Source organism: Macrosteles quadrilineatus, unplaced genomic scaffold (genome assembly GCF_028750875.1).
Source record: "Macrosteles quadrilineatus isolate MER2022 unplaced genomic scaffold, UCM_ALF_1.0 Scaffold_7__1_contigs__length_78375512, whole genome shotgun sequence".
NCBI classification, from domain to species: domain Eukaryota; kingdom Metazoa; phylum Arthropoda; class Insecta; order Hemiptera; family Cicadellidae; genus Macrosteles; species Macrosteles quadrilineatus.
This window is the reverse complement of record NW_026542600.1, coordinates 9,672,693-9,689,359: the sequence shown is the minus strand read 5'-3', so window position 1 is coordinate 9,689,359 and position 16,667 is coordinate 9,672,693. Positions and strand designations below refer to the sequence as shown.

Genomic DNA, 16,667 nt, shown 5'->3' with positions numbered 1-16,667 from the left:
TGTTTGTTTTAGTTGATCCTGTGGGACGTAGGCAAGGGAGAAGCTATGAACGTGATAGATTGCCACCCCGATGTTATCTACTCCATGTCGTTCAACAGGGACGGATCAAGGCTTGCCACAACCTGCAAGGACAAGAAGCTAAGAATCATCGACCCGAGGACTGGCTTTATCATAAGCGTAAGTTTTGTTTAAAACTGGATGTCTACGAAGTATAGAGTAACTTTGTCACCAAGTTAATGGTGTGTTGTCCATTCTTGCGCTTGGCTTAAACAACCCATGCTTCTTATATCCCTTAAATTTACAATACTTAATTTTTCATGCCATTTAAAGACCAGCAAAAAATGTTCTTACAATTATCGCGGCAGTACATCTAAATCTAGAACTGCCATGATAATTACTTTATATGTGCGTTGCTAAACTTAATAAATCGTAAGTGTGTAGGCCTAGAATATTCCATCTATCATAACCTCGCTTTATTAGTTTTCACATCATTAAAAACGTAATTTTAGATTATAGGTTTCTTGTGGGGATGTCAGGCTTGCTTTATTTGGTAAGAGTCAACTCTGACACAAGAAACAGATAACTACTAAAAAAAATTAGAATAAAAAGAAAAAACCGCAAGTTTTTTAAAATCAGTTTTTTTATAAGTTTTTTTTTTTTAACTCAGTTGTTTTTGTGTCAATTGCAACTTAAATTACATTATAATGTTTGTAAAATCTTGACATTCAAGAAATAAGCTGTCAGATACCCTACTTATAAAATCAATGTCAGTCAGGTAGAGTCCATTTTCATTCATGAAAGTTTCATTTATTTTCTTAAATTCTTCCTTTACACAGGTATTTGACGGCCACTACAAATTGTCACATTTCTTGGATAGTTGGGTTTGGGATTTGTGAGTGTAGACGTGAAATTTGAGAGCGCCCCAAATAAAAGATACATGTAGGCCTACGCTCAAATCTGGTGACCGCCTACAGAATATCACGGAAATATATCAAATCAAAGCTTATCACAGTGTTCCAACATCTTCAGCTTTATAACACTTATTTTTTGGCCAAGCAGCTCCTTTCTTAGGATGGATCCCATTTTTTCAGATTGTTAATCAATCTGAGAATAGTTTTTTTGGCTGGAAACTATATCATGGCTTCTAAGATTAAAGGAAACTTAAAAAAGTCACTGCACTAACGTGACAGGCTCTCCAATTCTCGCATACTCATTATAGGCAAACATTCAGTGTCTACCGTCCAATGTTCAATGGCTAGTAAAACTGCATAATATACATCAATGAATGACACCCCCTCACCTCGCGACAATAACTTTCACGTATGTACTATTTGTTTAAACGTTGGGTTCCCGTCGGCCACCCTGTATGTGCTAATACATTTGTAAATACTGTTATGACCGAGGAAGTTTAAGGATGGGGAGAGAGATACTGAAAACGCTCGCTAATCTGACGCGACTTTGGCAGTGCTAGACTATTGAAAATTCCAGGTAATCGGATGTATTATAAAACAGCCGTCATTTCTAGACTAGCAGAAAACCCCCTAAATATAGAGTGTTTGAAGGTAAAATACCTCCAAACTCCTTTGAGTGTAACTGCCATCTTTTGTTTGCGCCTAACATCTGCGGATCGCTCTCAGCTTTGCTGAATACGCTATAATGGCCTAAAAAACACATATTTTTCAGACCTTTAGATGTATACCAGATTATTGAAAATGCAGGACCATCGGATGCTTGACTAGAGGGCCTTTACTGTAGTTCAAATATCTTAGACAGTAGGCTAAATAGAGGTATATTTTACAATGTCGTAGTCCTACTATTCAGTGCTTATTTCAACAGAAACCTATTCAGTTTACCGGTACTGTAATTGAACTTACACAATTCATTAATACCAGGATATTTAATCTCCTTCATTTTGTACGTATGTGTAACGTGACCTCAAGGTAGAATTTAAGTGCAAGGATGTGTATCAGTGGCAATGTTATACTGTACACAACAGATATAATTGAGTGATAGTGGACAAATCTAATGTCCACTCAATGATACCCCTTCCTGCCTACCTCTACTTTCTACAATAAACTAATTCTTTCTCCACTAACTCCCCATTAGTACCGACTTGAGTAGTCGGATTAACTGTGTTGTGGCTTAACCCTTTCAGTGCTATGAAACGATATATCTTGTTTTAAAAAATCTCTAAGGGATATAGAGAGGAAGGTTATTTTAACAAAAAGTAGCAAAAGGGCCATTGGTGACCTGCATGTTCATGGGATACACTAACAACCACTTAGCTAAAAGATTCGTCCAATCCAATGATTTCGAGGTGTATGTCTAAACCAAGGATTATGAACACCTCACTATGCCCCAGTGGTTGTAGTATATCGCTACAAACACGCAGGTCACCAATTATTTGCCACACAGGACGGGATTCGAACCCGAGCAGACGAATGCCACTAGCCAAGTGACACACGCCCTAGCCTTCTCGGCTATCTGTGCTTGAAGACTGAGGAGTCAAAAACCGGTATTTAAGCTGACGCCACCGATTGCGAACAGATAGCGCTACAGATGGTTGTTCAATGCGTTACTAGGTAGCAGCACCAGTTAGTCACAGACTATTTAGATGATATTTTTTAGTTGAAACACAACAGTGATCATAAATGTGTTCCTGAGACTTTGCTGCAAAACATTAGTTTCCCTAAAATGGCTATATTACGATAACCTCGTTCAACTAAATCAAAGTTAAATTCAATATTATATTGTAAACTATATGTCTTTTGATTTTATGAGATTTTGGTTTCAAACAAAGCTATCAGAACATAAAAATTTATAGGAAAACAAGGAAAATCAAAACAAAAACTAAGTTTTATTTAATGTTTACTACAAATACCGGGATTTATCTTTGTTATATATTTTCTTGTTGTCTTATTATTCAAACTTAGCCTAATTAATAAAATAGTGACAACATTACAGTTAAAATTAAACAACAGGTATTGGAATTAAAAGGCAAACAAAAAAGTCTTACGAAATATAAATTATTGGCCTAGCACTGAAAGGGTTAACCGGGACAAGTTCCCGGGAAAACAGGTAAAACTAAATGCAGATGAAGACGGTCCTATTTCTCAACACAATTCGATGTTTTATATCAAACTGTAGATTAAGGGTTTTGAAACTGTGGGAGTTTTTTCTCGGAAAGCGCAGTAGGATATAAACAAACTTTAAATCAAAGGTCAAAGGTGTAACTATATTCAAGGTCGTAGACTCCTTTCTATACATTCGCAATAAAGTGCTCCAATTGCTGACAAAATTGTGCTATGAAAAATGAAAGTAGAATAAAAAATACATGATTCTCTGTGAAGGAACAGAAAATTGTTAAAGATTATAAAAAAAAGTAATTGACAGTAGTTTGTGTCCTGTAAATATTTTGTTATTGATCCTAAAGACTATGTTTATCTTCTTTGTATTTAAGTCTCCATGTATCATTGTGTTAAAATATGTGTGTTATTCGTTGTGACATTGTGAATGTCAAATACAATATTCAGGTATGTTTTAATGCAATGTAAATATGTTAATTACTAGTGTTTAATACGGTTTTGGATTGTAATAGCCTTTTCTGTTCAATATTATTCTGCGGATAAACCGGGATTCTACATATCCGGGATTCCTCAACCCTAATATATCTCGGTTAATCGGTAGTTGTCAAATCGTACTGTGCTTTTAGTTCAATGTTTTCTCCTGTCAAGTTTCATGAACTGTGCTTTGCTCCATGAGTGTTGAGGTACTTAATTGAGCGATTTGCCTTTTTTTTTGTTTTTAGACGGCAACATGAATTGTTAAAATATAATTTAACTTAAGAATGAACTCTTCAAAGAGAAACTCTTAATTTGTATGCACAACGAAGGCTCTATCTAAGTACAATTTCATTTTTAAGCCATAAAACTAATGAAGACCAATTGGCCGAGGTATAAGGTCCTGGGATCAAATACTGCCAATCACCAATGATTTTTAACCTTTGTGACAGTGCTGTGGCCTAGAGTTGCGCAATAATCCTACACATGTGTATGAAGCATCTGGGGAGTTTAGCCTTCGCCTTCCTGATAAGAAAATACAGTATAAGAAGGCATAACACTGTTAACCCAGTGTCAAGCAACAAACTACAACTGATGTCAATGATGCCACTCACATTAATATCTTACCTTATAAGCTGCTACCATTGAATATTGGATACTGAAGTAGACATCATATCTATATAGACCAGCTGTCGCCAATTTTTTTACTATAGAAGAATGTAGTTGTGTGAGCCAGTCACAGAATGCACTAGCGTCTAAAATTCTATTTTATACCTTTTTTTTTTTGTTGCTGACCAGGTTGATGGGTCATAACAGTTGCTATAGCTCACCATAAGTAATTCCCGAAGTTTGACTTGGTAAAAAGGTATGTGTACTCGACAGAATTTAATAGCTAAGCGCAATCTGTAGGTGGCTCACATCAACTACGACGGGTTTACTGCTACTAAATTTCATGTGATTGAAATAATAATGTAAATTGAAAACTGCAAGCATAAGCGGGCAATCTTAAATTTGTAAAGTAAAATTGTATTTCCAAGGCAACCCAGTAGTAAAGTTTTTCTTTTTCAATATATTGTCTAAGAAGTACCAAGTACCTTCAAACAGTGTCATCAATTTGCTCAAATATTAAAATCGCGATATCACTTACATTTGCTTATTTTGGTACCCTTGTGAAAGTTAGTAAAATTACTTGAGAAAATAAATTTCCATGTTACAAAGTCTTAAAATTGGCTTTAAACATGTTGAAGTTTCCATATGATTATAATAAGGATATGGTTTAAACAATTTTTAACAGCAAATGAAGGTCTTTCATAAAATCTCAATCTTTTGTTATGTTTCTATAGGAAGGTACGTGCCATGCTGGTACCAGGTCTAGCAAAGTAGCCTATCTAGGAGGCACAGGACGAGTGGTGACTACAGGCTTCTCTCGACACTCTGACAGGCAAGTCTCCGTCTGGAATGATGAAAACCTCCATCTTCTTCATGAGGAAACCATCGACTCATCGTCCGGTGTTATCTTTCCTTACTACGACCCAGACACCAACATTCTGTTTCTGGCCGGCAAGGTAGGTTGTCTGTATGGGTCATAATCTGTAGTATCCATTGTTTATTAGAGGTTGAGACCCTCTAGAATATGTCAGTTAATTGAATCGGTTTTATTAGCAAATTTCCTATAAGAACTGGACCCGGGACTGATACTTTTTCGTTTTGAGATCCCTAGAGGCCAAAAACACAGTCTGTTAAAATTCATATACTGTATATAATTTATTTATATTTATACATGTGTGTCCGTTAGCAAGATAACTCGAGCAAAAATGATCCGGTTTTGATGAAACTTGTAAACCTACATGTATTCGAACATTTTTGACCCTATAAACATAATATTTTTAATTTCTTTCCAAACTATTTTGTATATTAAAGCATTTTTATGCGCCTAATAAAAAAAAATTTTAATTTAAAATGCCTATGTTATGCTTATGAAGAATGAGTAAACTGTTGTAGTTTGCTTGTTTATAAACATTTTTTTTATTAAATTTGGAAAATGCATGTATTTCATACTAAACTATTTCGCAAAAACACTTTTAAAGACTCCCTGTTGCAGCAAAACTAAGTACTTGATAAACTAATGCTATTTAAATGTTAAATCTATATAAATAAAATTAGAGTTTTGTCTGTACATTGCTTAGAATAATGAACTTTTTGGTTATTTTTACATTTCATAGGTCAGAGAAACCGAATCAAACCTTATCTCAATTTCTGTCTGTCTGTCTGTCTGTCTGTCTGTCTGTCTATCTGTCATTCTCTTGGTAACGCTAAAATACGCACTTTATTACAACTACTCCTCAATAACTATAGCACTGTCCCGCCTGAAACTTATTTTCCAAATACTATACATATATGAGATGGTTTTAGACGTATTTCATCGAATATGAGACAGTTAGATATTTAACAGTAAACCCTTGAAAATCAAGTTTTTGTCGATTTTTGACGTGGAATTTCTGGAAGCCCATGTTAACCTTATGAGAAATGAAATTATTGAATCTTAACAGCTGTTTCAATTAAACAAGTTGGTTCTGTTCTGTGATGTTCAATAGCATTAAAGTTACAAGGATTACCAACAGGGTGCAGCACTAGCACTATTATTTCTTTTACATTTATGACAACAGCTAATTTGCAACCTGGAGGCGAGTGAGCGTAGCGAACGAGCTAACCTGAAGGCAAGTGAGCGTAGCGAACGAGCTAACCTGAAGGAAAGTGAGCGCAGCGAACGAGCTCCAACATACAGGTGAGTGAGCGTAGCGAACAAACTTCAACCAGGACGTGATTGAGCCATGCAAACGAGATCAGATAGTAAAAATAAAAGTAAGCCTACCGTTATAGGATCGACCGGCAGACACAGAGGTAATTTAACCTTTTATTGATTGTCATACCGATCCGGAACAACAAAAAACAACATAAAATGAAGCTATGTATAATAGTTTGGCCAGCATATCTTAAAATATGCAAACCAACTGCTGTTCGTTATATAAGAAGGTTTCAACTGAATATTATAAGATCCCCGTGCGTAGAACGGGTACACAGCTAGTAGGGACTAATTGTGATATTTTTAAGGAGAAATTTTAGTGTAAATCCAATCAAGCAAATGGGAATTCGCTTAGTCTGCAGGTTTGCTGCGGCAGGGGTATTATTATTTTTTTATGTGTAGTACTCTGACAGTGTCATAGGCGGACACTATTGGTTTTGTTGGCATCGAGTACTCATACCGTTTTATTCGCTATCATGGTTTGGGCAGATCAACATTGAGGTTATGCTGTTGTTATATTTCCCTTATTTGTATGAAAATATAAAGATCAAAAGAAACTATACTGTTTTTAATAAGGACAAAATTACAAGACAGCATCCAAGTCCAGCATCAAGTCAAAGAAATTAAATAAAACATCTGGTCAGATATTAATTAACCTCTTGAATCCGACGCGTCCGTGCAGTAGCCCAACTGGGAACCCACGGGTGCGTATACGCGTCCGCGTGCAGTTTGAATTTGCCGCGCTAACTACGACTGCAGGAAGAAGAATAATATGCCATGTTTGGCACCATTCCATTTGGGGAAAAACGCTGATTCTCATGGTAAATTTTGTTTTGCGCTAGCTTGACATGCATCACTTCTGCGATGTTTAGAAGTTAGAACTCAGCTGACGTTTTTTTGTGTGCTGTGCAATTACGTATGTTGCTAGTTTGTTTGAAAACAATGAATAATCGTGTCGGAACGTCGTGTTCTCTTCAAGACAATGAAATTAGTTAGTACTTAGATAATGAAGGTTGTGTGATATATCGGGAGTGGATTATTACGATGATTTCGATGACAATATTAATGTTCAGTGCAGTGATGGTGATGAAGGGTTAGGCCTGTATAACCTCAAAACCTGATTCCCGGGTAAGTGGTGATTATATTTCACATGATGACACAATAACTATTTATAGTACATGTATTATATGTTTCTATGTAGGGAAATAAATTCTCTACAAAATGTATATAATGAGTAAGAGTTTTATTTGAATAAAATAATTTTTATGATAGTTTAGTTTGAAAAATTTTGTAAAAAATTTAAAAATTTTGTTTTTTTTTACCTAAAATTTTTTTTATTCAATATTTTATAAATTAAGTTTGTTATTTTATATCTCTTCAGTTTGTTCTGAAAAAAAAACATATATATTTATATATTTTATCTTGTGTTTTAATTTTTTACAATTTTTTAAAAAAAGGTCTGTAAATTAGCAAAACATACCCGGGCTGGGGAAAGTAGCATGACCTAGCTTACTCGGGAGTCAAGAGGTTAAATAACCATAGAAGTTGAATAGCTGTGTTTGCAAATTAAAAAACTAAAATGCCAATCGCTTATTGTAAACAGTTTCTTATTTCACAAATTAGTTCCAAGTGCTAACACATTTTCTGGTGTTCTCACTGTCATATGTTGTCCGTGTTTCTCAGTTAAAGAGTGCTTCTACTTCCAACTTTTACAATACACAATTGTATTTGTTTGCGTTCCAGAGAGAAAAATTACTACCAATAAGTTGTTACTCGAAGTTGTCTAGTCCAAACCATGATAGCGAGTGATAGGGTTTGATTGGCCGATGATAACAAGACCTACGTACCTTTTACACTGTTGGATTACTATCGGAGTCAAACTGTTTAGTCCATTCTGCCGCGCCCTGCATAGCTTTTCCCTTGTATATTTTACTAGCAGAGTACCGGTCCTTCCTACAGGGTTGGCATATAAGTATAAAATGCTTATTGCAGTTATGGGAGAGGACACGGTTTAAGAAAATTAGGTTCTTGTAATCGATACGGTATGATATAGTATAGCTCATCTACCATAGCCATAGTGATCTACAATTGCACCTAAAACATAAAAAAGTAAAGTTCTCATTGTGTACCACAGCTTTTTATTGCTAGTTGGTTCAAATTAGCTGTTGTCATAAATGCAAAAATAATAGTGCTGAACTGTATTGGTAAACCTTATTACTTTTTAAACTATTTAATGTCATAGAACCAACTTGTGCAGTTAAAACAGCTGACAAAATTCTTGAATTCCTTTTAAATATGAATAGTCATAAGGTTAACATGGGAAACTCCAGGGCCACTGGGGCGGAGCCTGAAAGGATTTTTGAGATAAGAATAAGTCTATGCATTGACCGGGAATGTGAGCTATCATCATACTAAATTTCAACCCTGTAGGTTTAGTTTTCAAGCTTACTTGTCACAAAAATCCATCCAAACTTTCTTACTTATAATATTAGTAGGGTTATAACAGTTATGAAAGAAGTACGTGGATGTACAGTTGTTGAATAGTGAAATGAAAAATGTCTTTATTTAAGAGGCGAAGTTAGGACTTGTAAGTCCTCTCTACCACTTAACCTTTAGTGAATAATGATTATGGTTTACAGTCAATTATAACTAAGGTGACAACAACAAGGATGAAATTTTAAGCTTTTTAAAATTTATTCACCGTTCAAAATAAGACTTAATTATCAAGTCAAACAAGGCTGCTTATTTCAGCCGCTTGTGATTTTGACCAGCTGTTACTTCTGTCATGCAGTATTTGCAACATCTGTGGTAACCAAGCTTAGGATGAACTAGAGATGGGAAATACCGTTACTTTGCGGTAATAGTCAGGAACGTTCTTTAGCTTTTCAGTAATAGGTGAAAAAATACTATTATTTTTGACACCTATTACTTCCCCTTCTAGTACGTTTTAATAGGCCGTTCTCTTGCCATCAAGGGGTTATCTTTTGTTATTTTACTTCTTTTTACTATAAATTAATTGGATGACATAGACTAAGCGCCCGCGCGTGGATCGTTTACAGCAAAGCAAGGAGTGAGCCGGTACAGTACAAAGGTGAACTGTACTGATGAAATTTTATCGGCAGTGACCAGGATCCGAACCCACGACATCACTGCCTTGGGCCCAAAGTCCGCGACACTACCGACTGAGCCACCGACTCACTAGCGTTATACCACTTGCTCCTATGACGTTACAAAAATAATTGGGTATTCTCAGTAACTTATTATCAAAGTACTAGGATATTTTTCAGTAATAGTATTTTTTTTATCCTATTACGTTAAATAACACCCATCTGTAGAATGAACCCCTGTACTAAAATGAACTTCTTGATACAGCTCAAGAGTTCAATAAGGCATTCATTCAGTCATTCAGCTAATTATAGATTAGCAATGGACATTGTCACAAAAAATAACATCGATAAGTCATACAAACAATAGGCTTTGAATAAACCAATGTGTACAAATCTTAGGGCCTAACGATCAGAAAAAGTAAAACACATATGATATGTAGGCCTACTTTGAACAAACATTTACAATACCATACACAACATATAGCTTAAATGACATAAAATCAGTTTCATGTGGGCTAGTATTGAAGTATTCTCTACCATTGTACAAATTATTTTCAAAAGCTATTTTTGTAGCTTTTTACAAGAAGACAAATACAGGCAAGTTTTGGCATACGTCCGGCAGCTTGTCGAACATTTTAATCCTAAGTAGGTATGGTATTTCATGGGGTTTGAGAGTCTACATCTTTGAAGGTCTAACTTATTTTTATTTTGAGGGTTGTGGCTATGTATCAAAATTGTATCACTTAATTTAATTTTAAGATGGAGTAATACTTCTAATATCCAAAGGTTTACAATTAGGTGTGCCTCTTACGGTTTTCTAAAAAGTTTGTGATTCCTATTAGCTTTAATTACAGATTCCCCACAGGGTAGTACCTATTAACTTATCGTAACAAGGACGATAACAAGGTCAGGACTTTTGTAATGCCTCAGAAGCCAAATACAGTTTTGACAAATGTTTACATATAGGGGAGAGTTGGACAAAACGGGATACCATTCTTAATTTATGTTTTTTCATGAACGTTTGTTAAAGAAATTGCACACATGACATATAACCTTAAACATTTATTAATGAACAAAACAAAACAACTGTTTTTACACTTAACTCAACTTAAACATGTAAAAAAAAATGTCACAAAAGCTTACAGTTCCCGTTTTATCCAACCATGGATATTAAAGTATAGGATAGGAATTGGAATGTCTACGTTATATTTTTATCATCAAATCTTAAAAAAATATTCTTAAAAATAATTTGTTATCGTTTAAAAACCAAACAAAGTTGATTTTTCTTGATCTTCATCAAATACGGCTGCTGCCAGAACTAAGCAGCAAAACTACAAGGTGATCACATACAAATATTCAGAAATAAACAGCAAACAGAACATAATACTACCAACATTGTATTCCTTCACACGCAGACACTATATAGCTTGTGCGATTCCTGGTGAAGCCTAGGGGTAGGTGGTTAGAGTTGCTCTGAACCGGTTTTGTTGGGGCTTCAACCCTACCCCCAGGCTTCACCAGGAAACGCACAAGCTCTTATCAAGAAGATTGTCAATCAAAAAGCAACGATTTTGGCCGAAAACTCAGTACAAAACTTTGAAACATCATAACTCAAGCAAACTGAATGCTGGCCTTCCGTGTACAACTGAGAATGCCAAGATGGCGGCTATGAGCTAAAACCTAGGCTTTCCCGCTAGATCGTAGCACTAGTATCGGTAGAACGTCCAAAATGTACTTTTGTATTTATCCCGTTTTTTCCAACCGTCCCGTTTTGTCCAACTCTCCTATATATTAATTTATGTATGTTGTTTCAGGGCGATGGTAACATCAGGTACTATGAGATCGTGGATCAGGCGCCTTACATCCACTTCCTGAGTCAGTACATCTCAGGCTCCCCACAGGTTGGTCTGAGTGGTTGATATTCTGTTGTTACTCAGTATACTCTTAACCTAGTAAATAGACACATGCACCTCCATTAAGATTACAACTTTCCTGCAAATTTTTTTTTAATTAAAGATTTTGTCCATGTTTTTAAAGTTGTGCTTATATAGTAAAGCAAGGGTCTCCAACCTATAGTTCGCGTCCCACATCCGGCCAGGAACAGATTTTATCGGGCCTACAAAGGCCAGTGAGAAATAATTATTTTTATGTGGTATGCACCAATGATCGTCAAAGTTGTAGCAGCATTCATGAAAATATTCGTCCATGATTGTCACTCATCGTTGCGACAACACTTGTGAGCGTCTATTGAGATTGTGATCATCTCCCGTCATTATGGCAGTACTCGTGAGCATATTTTGTGGTCTCAGCAATACCGTACCGTCACTTGCGATCGTAGCAACACTTGTGAGCATATCATGCGGTCTCGGCTAAACCACGATCGTCACTCATGGTCACGGCAACCAAATTTTGCGAGCTTGGTAATACTGTGATCTGTCTCTTGCGATCGGAACTTCACTGTGAATTTCTCTTGTAGGATCTTCACAATATTACTTATTGTGATGATCTCCAGTGATCGCAACTTACTTTTGTTATTAAAAGAGAACCAATGGAACGTGTCTAATGGAACGTGTCTATGAATTAGGTGATCATTGTAACCCCTGGTCCATACCAAATTCAGGTCAATTCTTGGTGCCCAGGTTGGCTGGACACCCTGTTTAATATGTGTATAATACACTTCTCTACTTCTCTAATTTTTTTTCTTTTTCTTTTTTATAAGAGGCAAATATCCTGAGTTCGATAAACCTTTGAAATCAATCCTAGTGATCAGGATAACAAATTTTAACCCTGATTGGGCTGACCTTTGGCTTGAAGTGGAACATGCAAAATTCTCATTTTAGCCTTACACTACTTGTAAACTCATCAAGTTTTCTTATCACCATTACAATTAATGGCTCAAATAACTTAACTTAGTACCGGTAGTATGTAAATAAAAAAGATTTGGTTTTATGTCCTGTGTTTTCATCCACCCTACTTAAAATTTCACATTAAAGAAAAATTAATACTACAGTAAATATAGGCTACTGTACAAGTAATTTGTTTTTTCATGGTGGGTAGTAATTTGTAATTTGTATTACCCTTTTTAAGAACTTGAATAATCATAAGCCTACTTACGTTTTGACAAATTATAAAATAATATGACGAAGAATTTTAAATATGTTGGGTAGGTCAATTCTTTTGTTTGGTCTCAGCATTATTCGCACAAAAACATAATGCATTTTAATTAGTCAAAAAGTTATTTATAATTAACTAAAATACCAGCAAGCAAATTTCAAAAACCTCAAATGAGCTCTTAATTAGAAAACTACCTCTTTATTGGTTATTTGGAAGGAAGCTACCTTCCTGCACTGAAATTAACGGTCCGGCCTTTCCTCCAAAAATTTACAATGTGGGCACTTGAGTTAAAAAGGTTGGAAACCCCTCTAGTAGAGGTACGTCTATCCAAACGAAAGTGACTGTTCCAAAGTCACTAACAACGTTATTTAATTTATTTGAACTGAAGTTTCAAGTGTTAAAACAGGAAATTAATGAATTCCAAAAATATTAGTTATCAGATCAGCTTTCATAAAAAAATATCCTAAAATACTATGCTTTATAATCTGTAAAGCATTCAATTGTAGCTCATATGTAGTCAGATATTCTATTATTATTGGCTTCAGCAAACCACACTTTTCATTACAAAAGGTAGGACGCCACCAAAGAATCTTAAGGGTGGGAATATACAGTCTGTAATATCCCAGCATATAAAATGTATATCTTCAAAGTTTAAATCACAGTCATAAACCATAACTCATAAACAAGAAATCATAACCAAAAATTGTTAATCTCCCAAACATTTGCACACAAAATTTTAAACTGTACCTCTTTATATGGCAATTATAATTGACAACCATTTACCTAATTCACACAGAACCTTATCAAAATTATCTTTTATATCTAAGCTGAAAGAGACTTGAGCCAAAAAGTGAAAATCGTACTCTCGATTAACCAAGGTCGTTGGGACCAAGACTACTTCGGTTACCGTGATTCTCGAATAACACAGAGGTCTCTTATATCAGTTATATGAGATTAGAGGGTATGGTACTACATTAGGAAATGAAATACTTATATATTGGTTAGTTTGTAGCAAATTAAAATGATCAATAGGTATTATCATTCAAACATGTTTTTGAATAAAGGTAGTGTCATTAATGAAAACAACAACTCAAACATGCTCAACAATTTCTTAAGTTGGCTTGAAAAACTTTAAATGCAGTATTATTAAAAATATGCAAAGCCAACACACTACAGTAGACTATAAAATCAAACACAATATTTGGATATTTCTCTTTTATAAAGTATAACATTACTATTTGTTTGAGCTATACTTGACCAGTCATGTCAATATCAAAACATCACAATGACAAAGACTGACCAAGATGGTGATGCCAGCTGGTAGCCCAAGCAGAAATGCCACTGCTATTACATTTCGCAGACAACTCGTCTAGCTTGTATTGCCAATAGTTGGTGGCAAAACCTAAGACTGTTTGATTTTCATTTTCTAGGTTATTGCAGATCATAAAAAATACTCGTAATGATTATTTCAAGTTTTAATTTTAACAAATCACATAAACTAATTACCATTTTTTCTTTACTTTCAAGAAAAGCGTTCTTAATTTCACCATTATTGTTACCTGACCAAAAATTAAAAATTAAAATATTTTTATTTAGCCCTAAAAGAGCTCAGATAACCCAGTGTACTGTATTGCAAAATTCATACTATTTTAAAGGTAGATTTTAATGGCTTTGCACACTTGTTTGGGGATAATTTAGATAATGGAACTTAGATATATAACGACCATGACCAGCTTAGGAATTTTTGGTAATTATTGAGTTCAGGCATTATGTACAACAAAGCTTTGTATTTTGCCTAACTCGTCCAGCTCCTTGGTGTCAAGTACTTGTTGGCAAAGTTGGACTTTACCTTAGACACCAGTGACTGGTGGTAGACACCATTTAAGTCCACCATTGAATGTTTCCTCTGTACCTCACACTTCTCTGTGGTAGCACAACACTTTCACTCATAAATGTTAATGTGATACTTAAATACACCCTTTTATTTGATGAACTCCTTTGTATAAAACTCCTTAGACTGAGTATAATTACATTGAATTACTGTATACTGCAAATGTCCAGTAAAATATATTTGTTTATGATTTTACAGAGAGGATTAGGATTCATGCCGAAGAGAGGGTGTGACGTGAGCCAATGTGAGATCTTCAGATTCTACAAGCTTCATGCCACAAGAGGAATGTGTGAGCCTGTTTCCATGATCGTGCCGAGAAAGGTATCCTTATCCTAGGATATTGCCTCTAGTGATATATGTAATTCTTGTCATTATACAGAGCTTGTCCATAAATTAAGCTCTCATCAAGCTCTCGTTGTGACCAAGCAAGATGTTTTAAATCTTAAATCTGAGACTAAAGCTGTGTTAATTACTTCTTCTTCTATGATTCTAGTCATTTGCCATCCTAATGTAACATTGTCTTGTCGTTGTTGCCAAGAATGAATTTAGTTCAGTGATTAGATTTCTTGGTCTAAGGAGTGAACTGCTATTAAGTCCATTGCCAGTTGACGGACGTAAATGAAGCAAAGTGATTGGTCATGGAAAATGTGCTTCAGGTGTGGAGTAAATTTGGAGGCAAACGCTTGTACGATGTTAACGTTGTTTTGCACGATGTACAGCAACTTTGACCGTTATTGAAATGTTGCATGTAGATTGCCATACTGAAAGGAGATGTTTCTAAGGCTACCAATTCTTGAATAGATCTAGATTTGGGCTATAAACAGGATCAATGTTTCAGAGAATTTTTTCTCTTTGCTAGACATTGGATAATTAAAACGAGTCAATTGGCAACAGATATTACGTACACTTAACACAAATGTTGTTTTCAGAGTGACCAATTTCAAGAGGACCTGTACCCGGACACGACAGCTGCAGTGGCGGCACTTACTGCTGCTGATTGGCGTAATGGCATGAACCGCGCACCTGTACTCATGTCCATGAAAACAGGTTCATATTTTCTTTACTCAAATCTTTATTTTTTCATTTATGACTATGGTTGCCAAAAAAAACCAATGTTTCAGTTAAATGTGTAGTTAAATGATGTGTATATTAACCCTCCAAGGGCTAATGTAAATTCTCTTTAGCGCTGGCCATTTTTTGAGGGTCGTGCAGACTTTTTGAAAAATCGATATAAAAATGACTTTTAACTCAAAATTCCACGAATAGCATGTCAAGTTGTTTAGGAAATAGTGATCCCAAAATGTACAATCATGTTATAGTGCGAATCTTTAAATTTTGAAAAAGGTTTTTGCATGAACTAAGAAAATGAGAGTTTGTCATAATATGGATAATGCGTTTTTGTAACCGGAGTATTGACTTGACTCTGGTAGCTTGACCCATAAGATTATAACATACCTCAATACTGATTCTACATAAGCATTATAAATCTAATATAAATCTAATTTTTTAAAGCAACTTGAATCAGCTGTTCTAATAGACAGATGTTTTGGATGGATAAGATCATTTGTTTTTCTATCCACTGACATACTTGTACAGAATATTTCCGTTCCTCTACTCATGAGCTCTGGCATTCCTAGACAGAACTGTTTTGTCCTGAAACATTGATACTAGCTCGACAATATTTTGGAGGATCACTGCTCTTGTGGGATCAATAATTGTGTTCTGTGCAACTGCAATTGTTACCATACCTGGCACTACAGCCCACGACAAGCTTTGGCCTCCATCACAATTGGTCTCCAATCTTCTCTTTCTCTTGCTCTCTGTTTCCAATTCCAAATTCATGAAAATTCGTAAATCTTCATTAACATCCTGCAAACATCTTCTCCTTGGACGACCTCTCTTTCTTGTTCCATGCTTTTTTCCAACTAGTAATTTTAAAGTCATTCTTTCGTTCCCCATTCTCACTTTGTGACCGAGCCATCTTAACCTCATTGATTTATCACGCTAACTATATCTTATTCATGGATTAGATCATCCAGCTCCTTATTACTTCTTATTCTATATTGTTCCCGTTTCTCACCGGACCAATGATTCGTCTTAATATTATTCCTTCAAAAACTCTTAGGTCATTAGCATCGGAGCTAAGCAGTTTCCATGTTCCAGCCGCATTGGTAGGTTACAACAGGTCTGAC

The 16,667-nt window shown here is 35.3% G+C and overlaps 1 protein-coding gene across 3 annotated transcripts in view; it reads left to right on the top strand.

Annotated features, from left to right (window-relative positions):
• LOC128998451 (coronin-2B-like) overlaps nt 1-16,667 on the top strand; it is a 55,367-nt gene that overhangs the window by 18,861 nt on the left and 19,839 nt on the right. For all 3 annotated transcript variants that reach the window (XM_054424582.1, XM_054424580.1, XM_054424581.1), the window contains 5 exons: nt 13-177; nt 4,904-5,125; nt 11,285-11,371; nt 14,674-14,796; nt 15,405-15,522. In XM_054424582.1, coding sequence (XP_054280557.1) covers nt 13-177; nt 4,904-5,125; nt 11,285-11,371; nt 14,674-14,796; nt 15,405-15,522 — 715 coding nt within the window. The remainder of the gene's footprint in view (nt 1-12; nt 178-4,903; nt 5,126-11,284; nt 11,372-14,673; nt 14,797-15,404; nt 15,523-16,667) is intronic.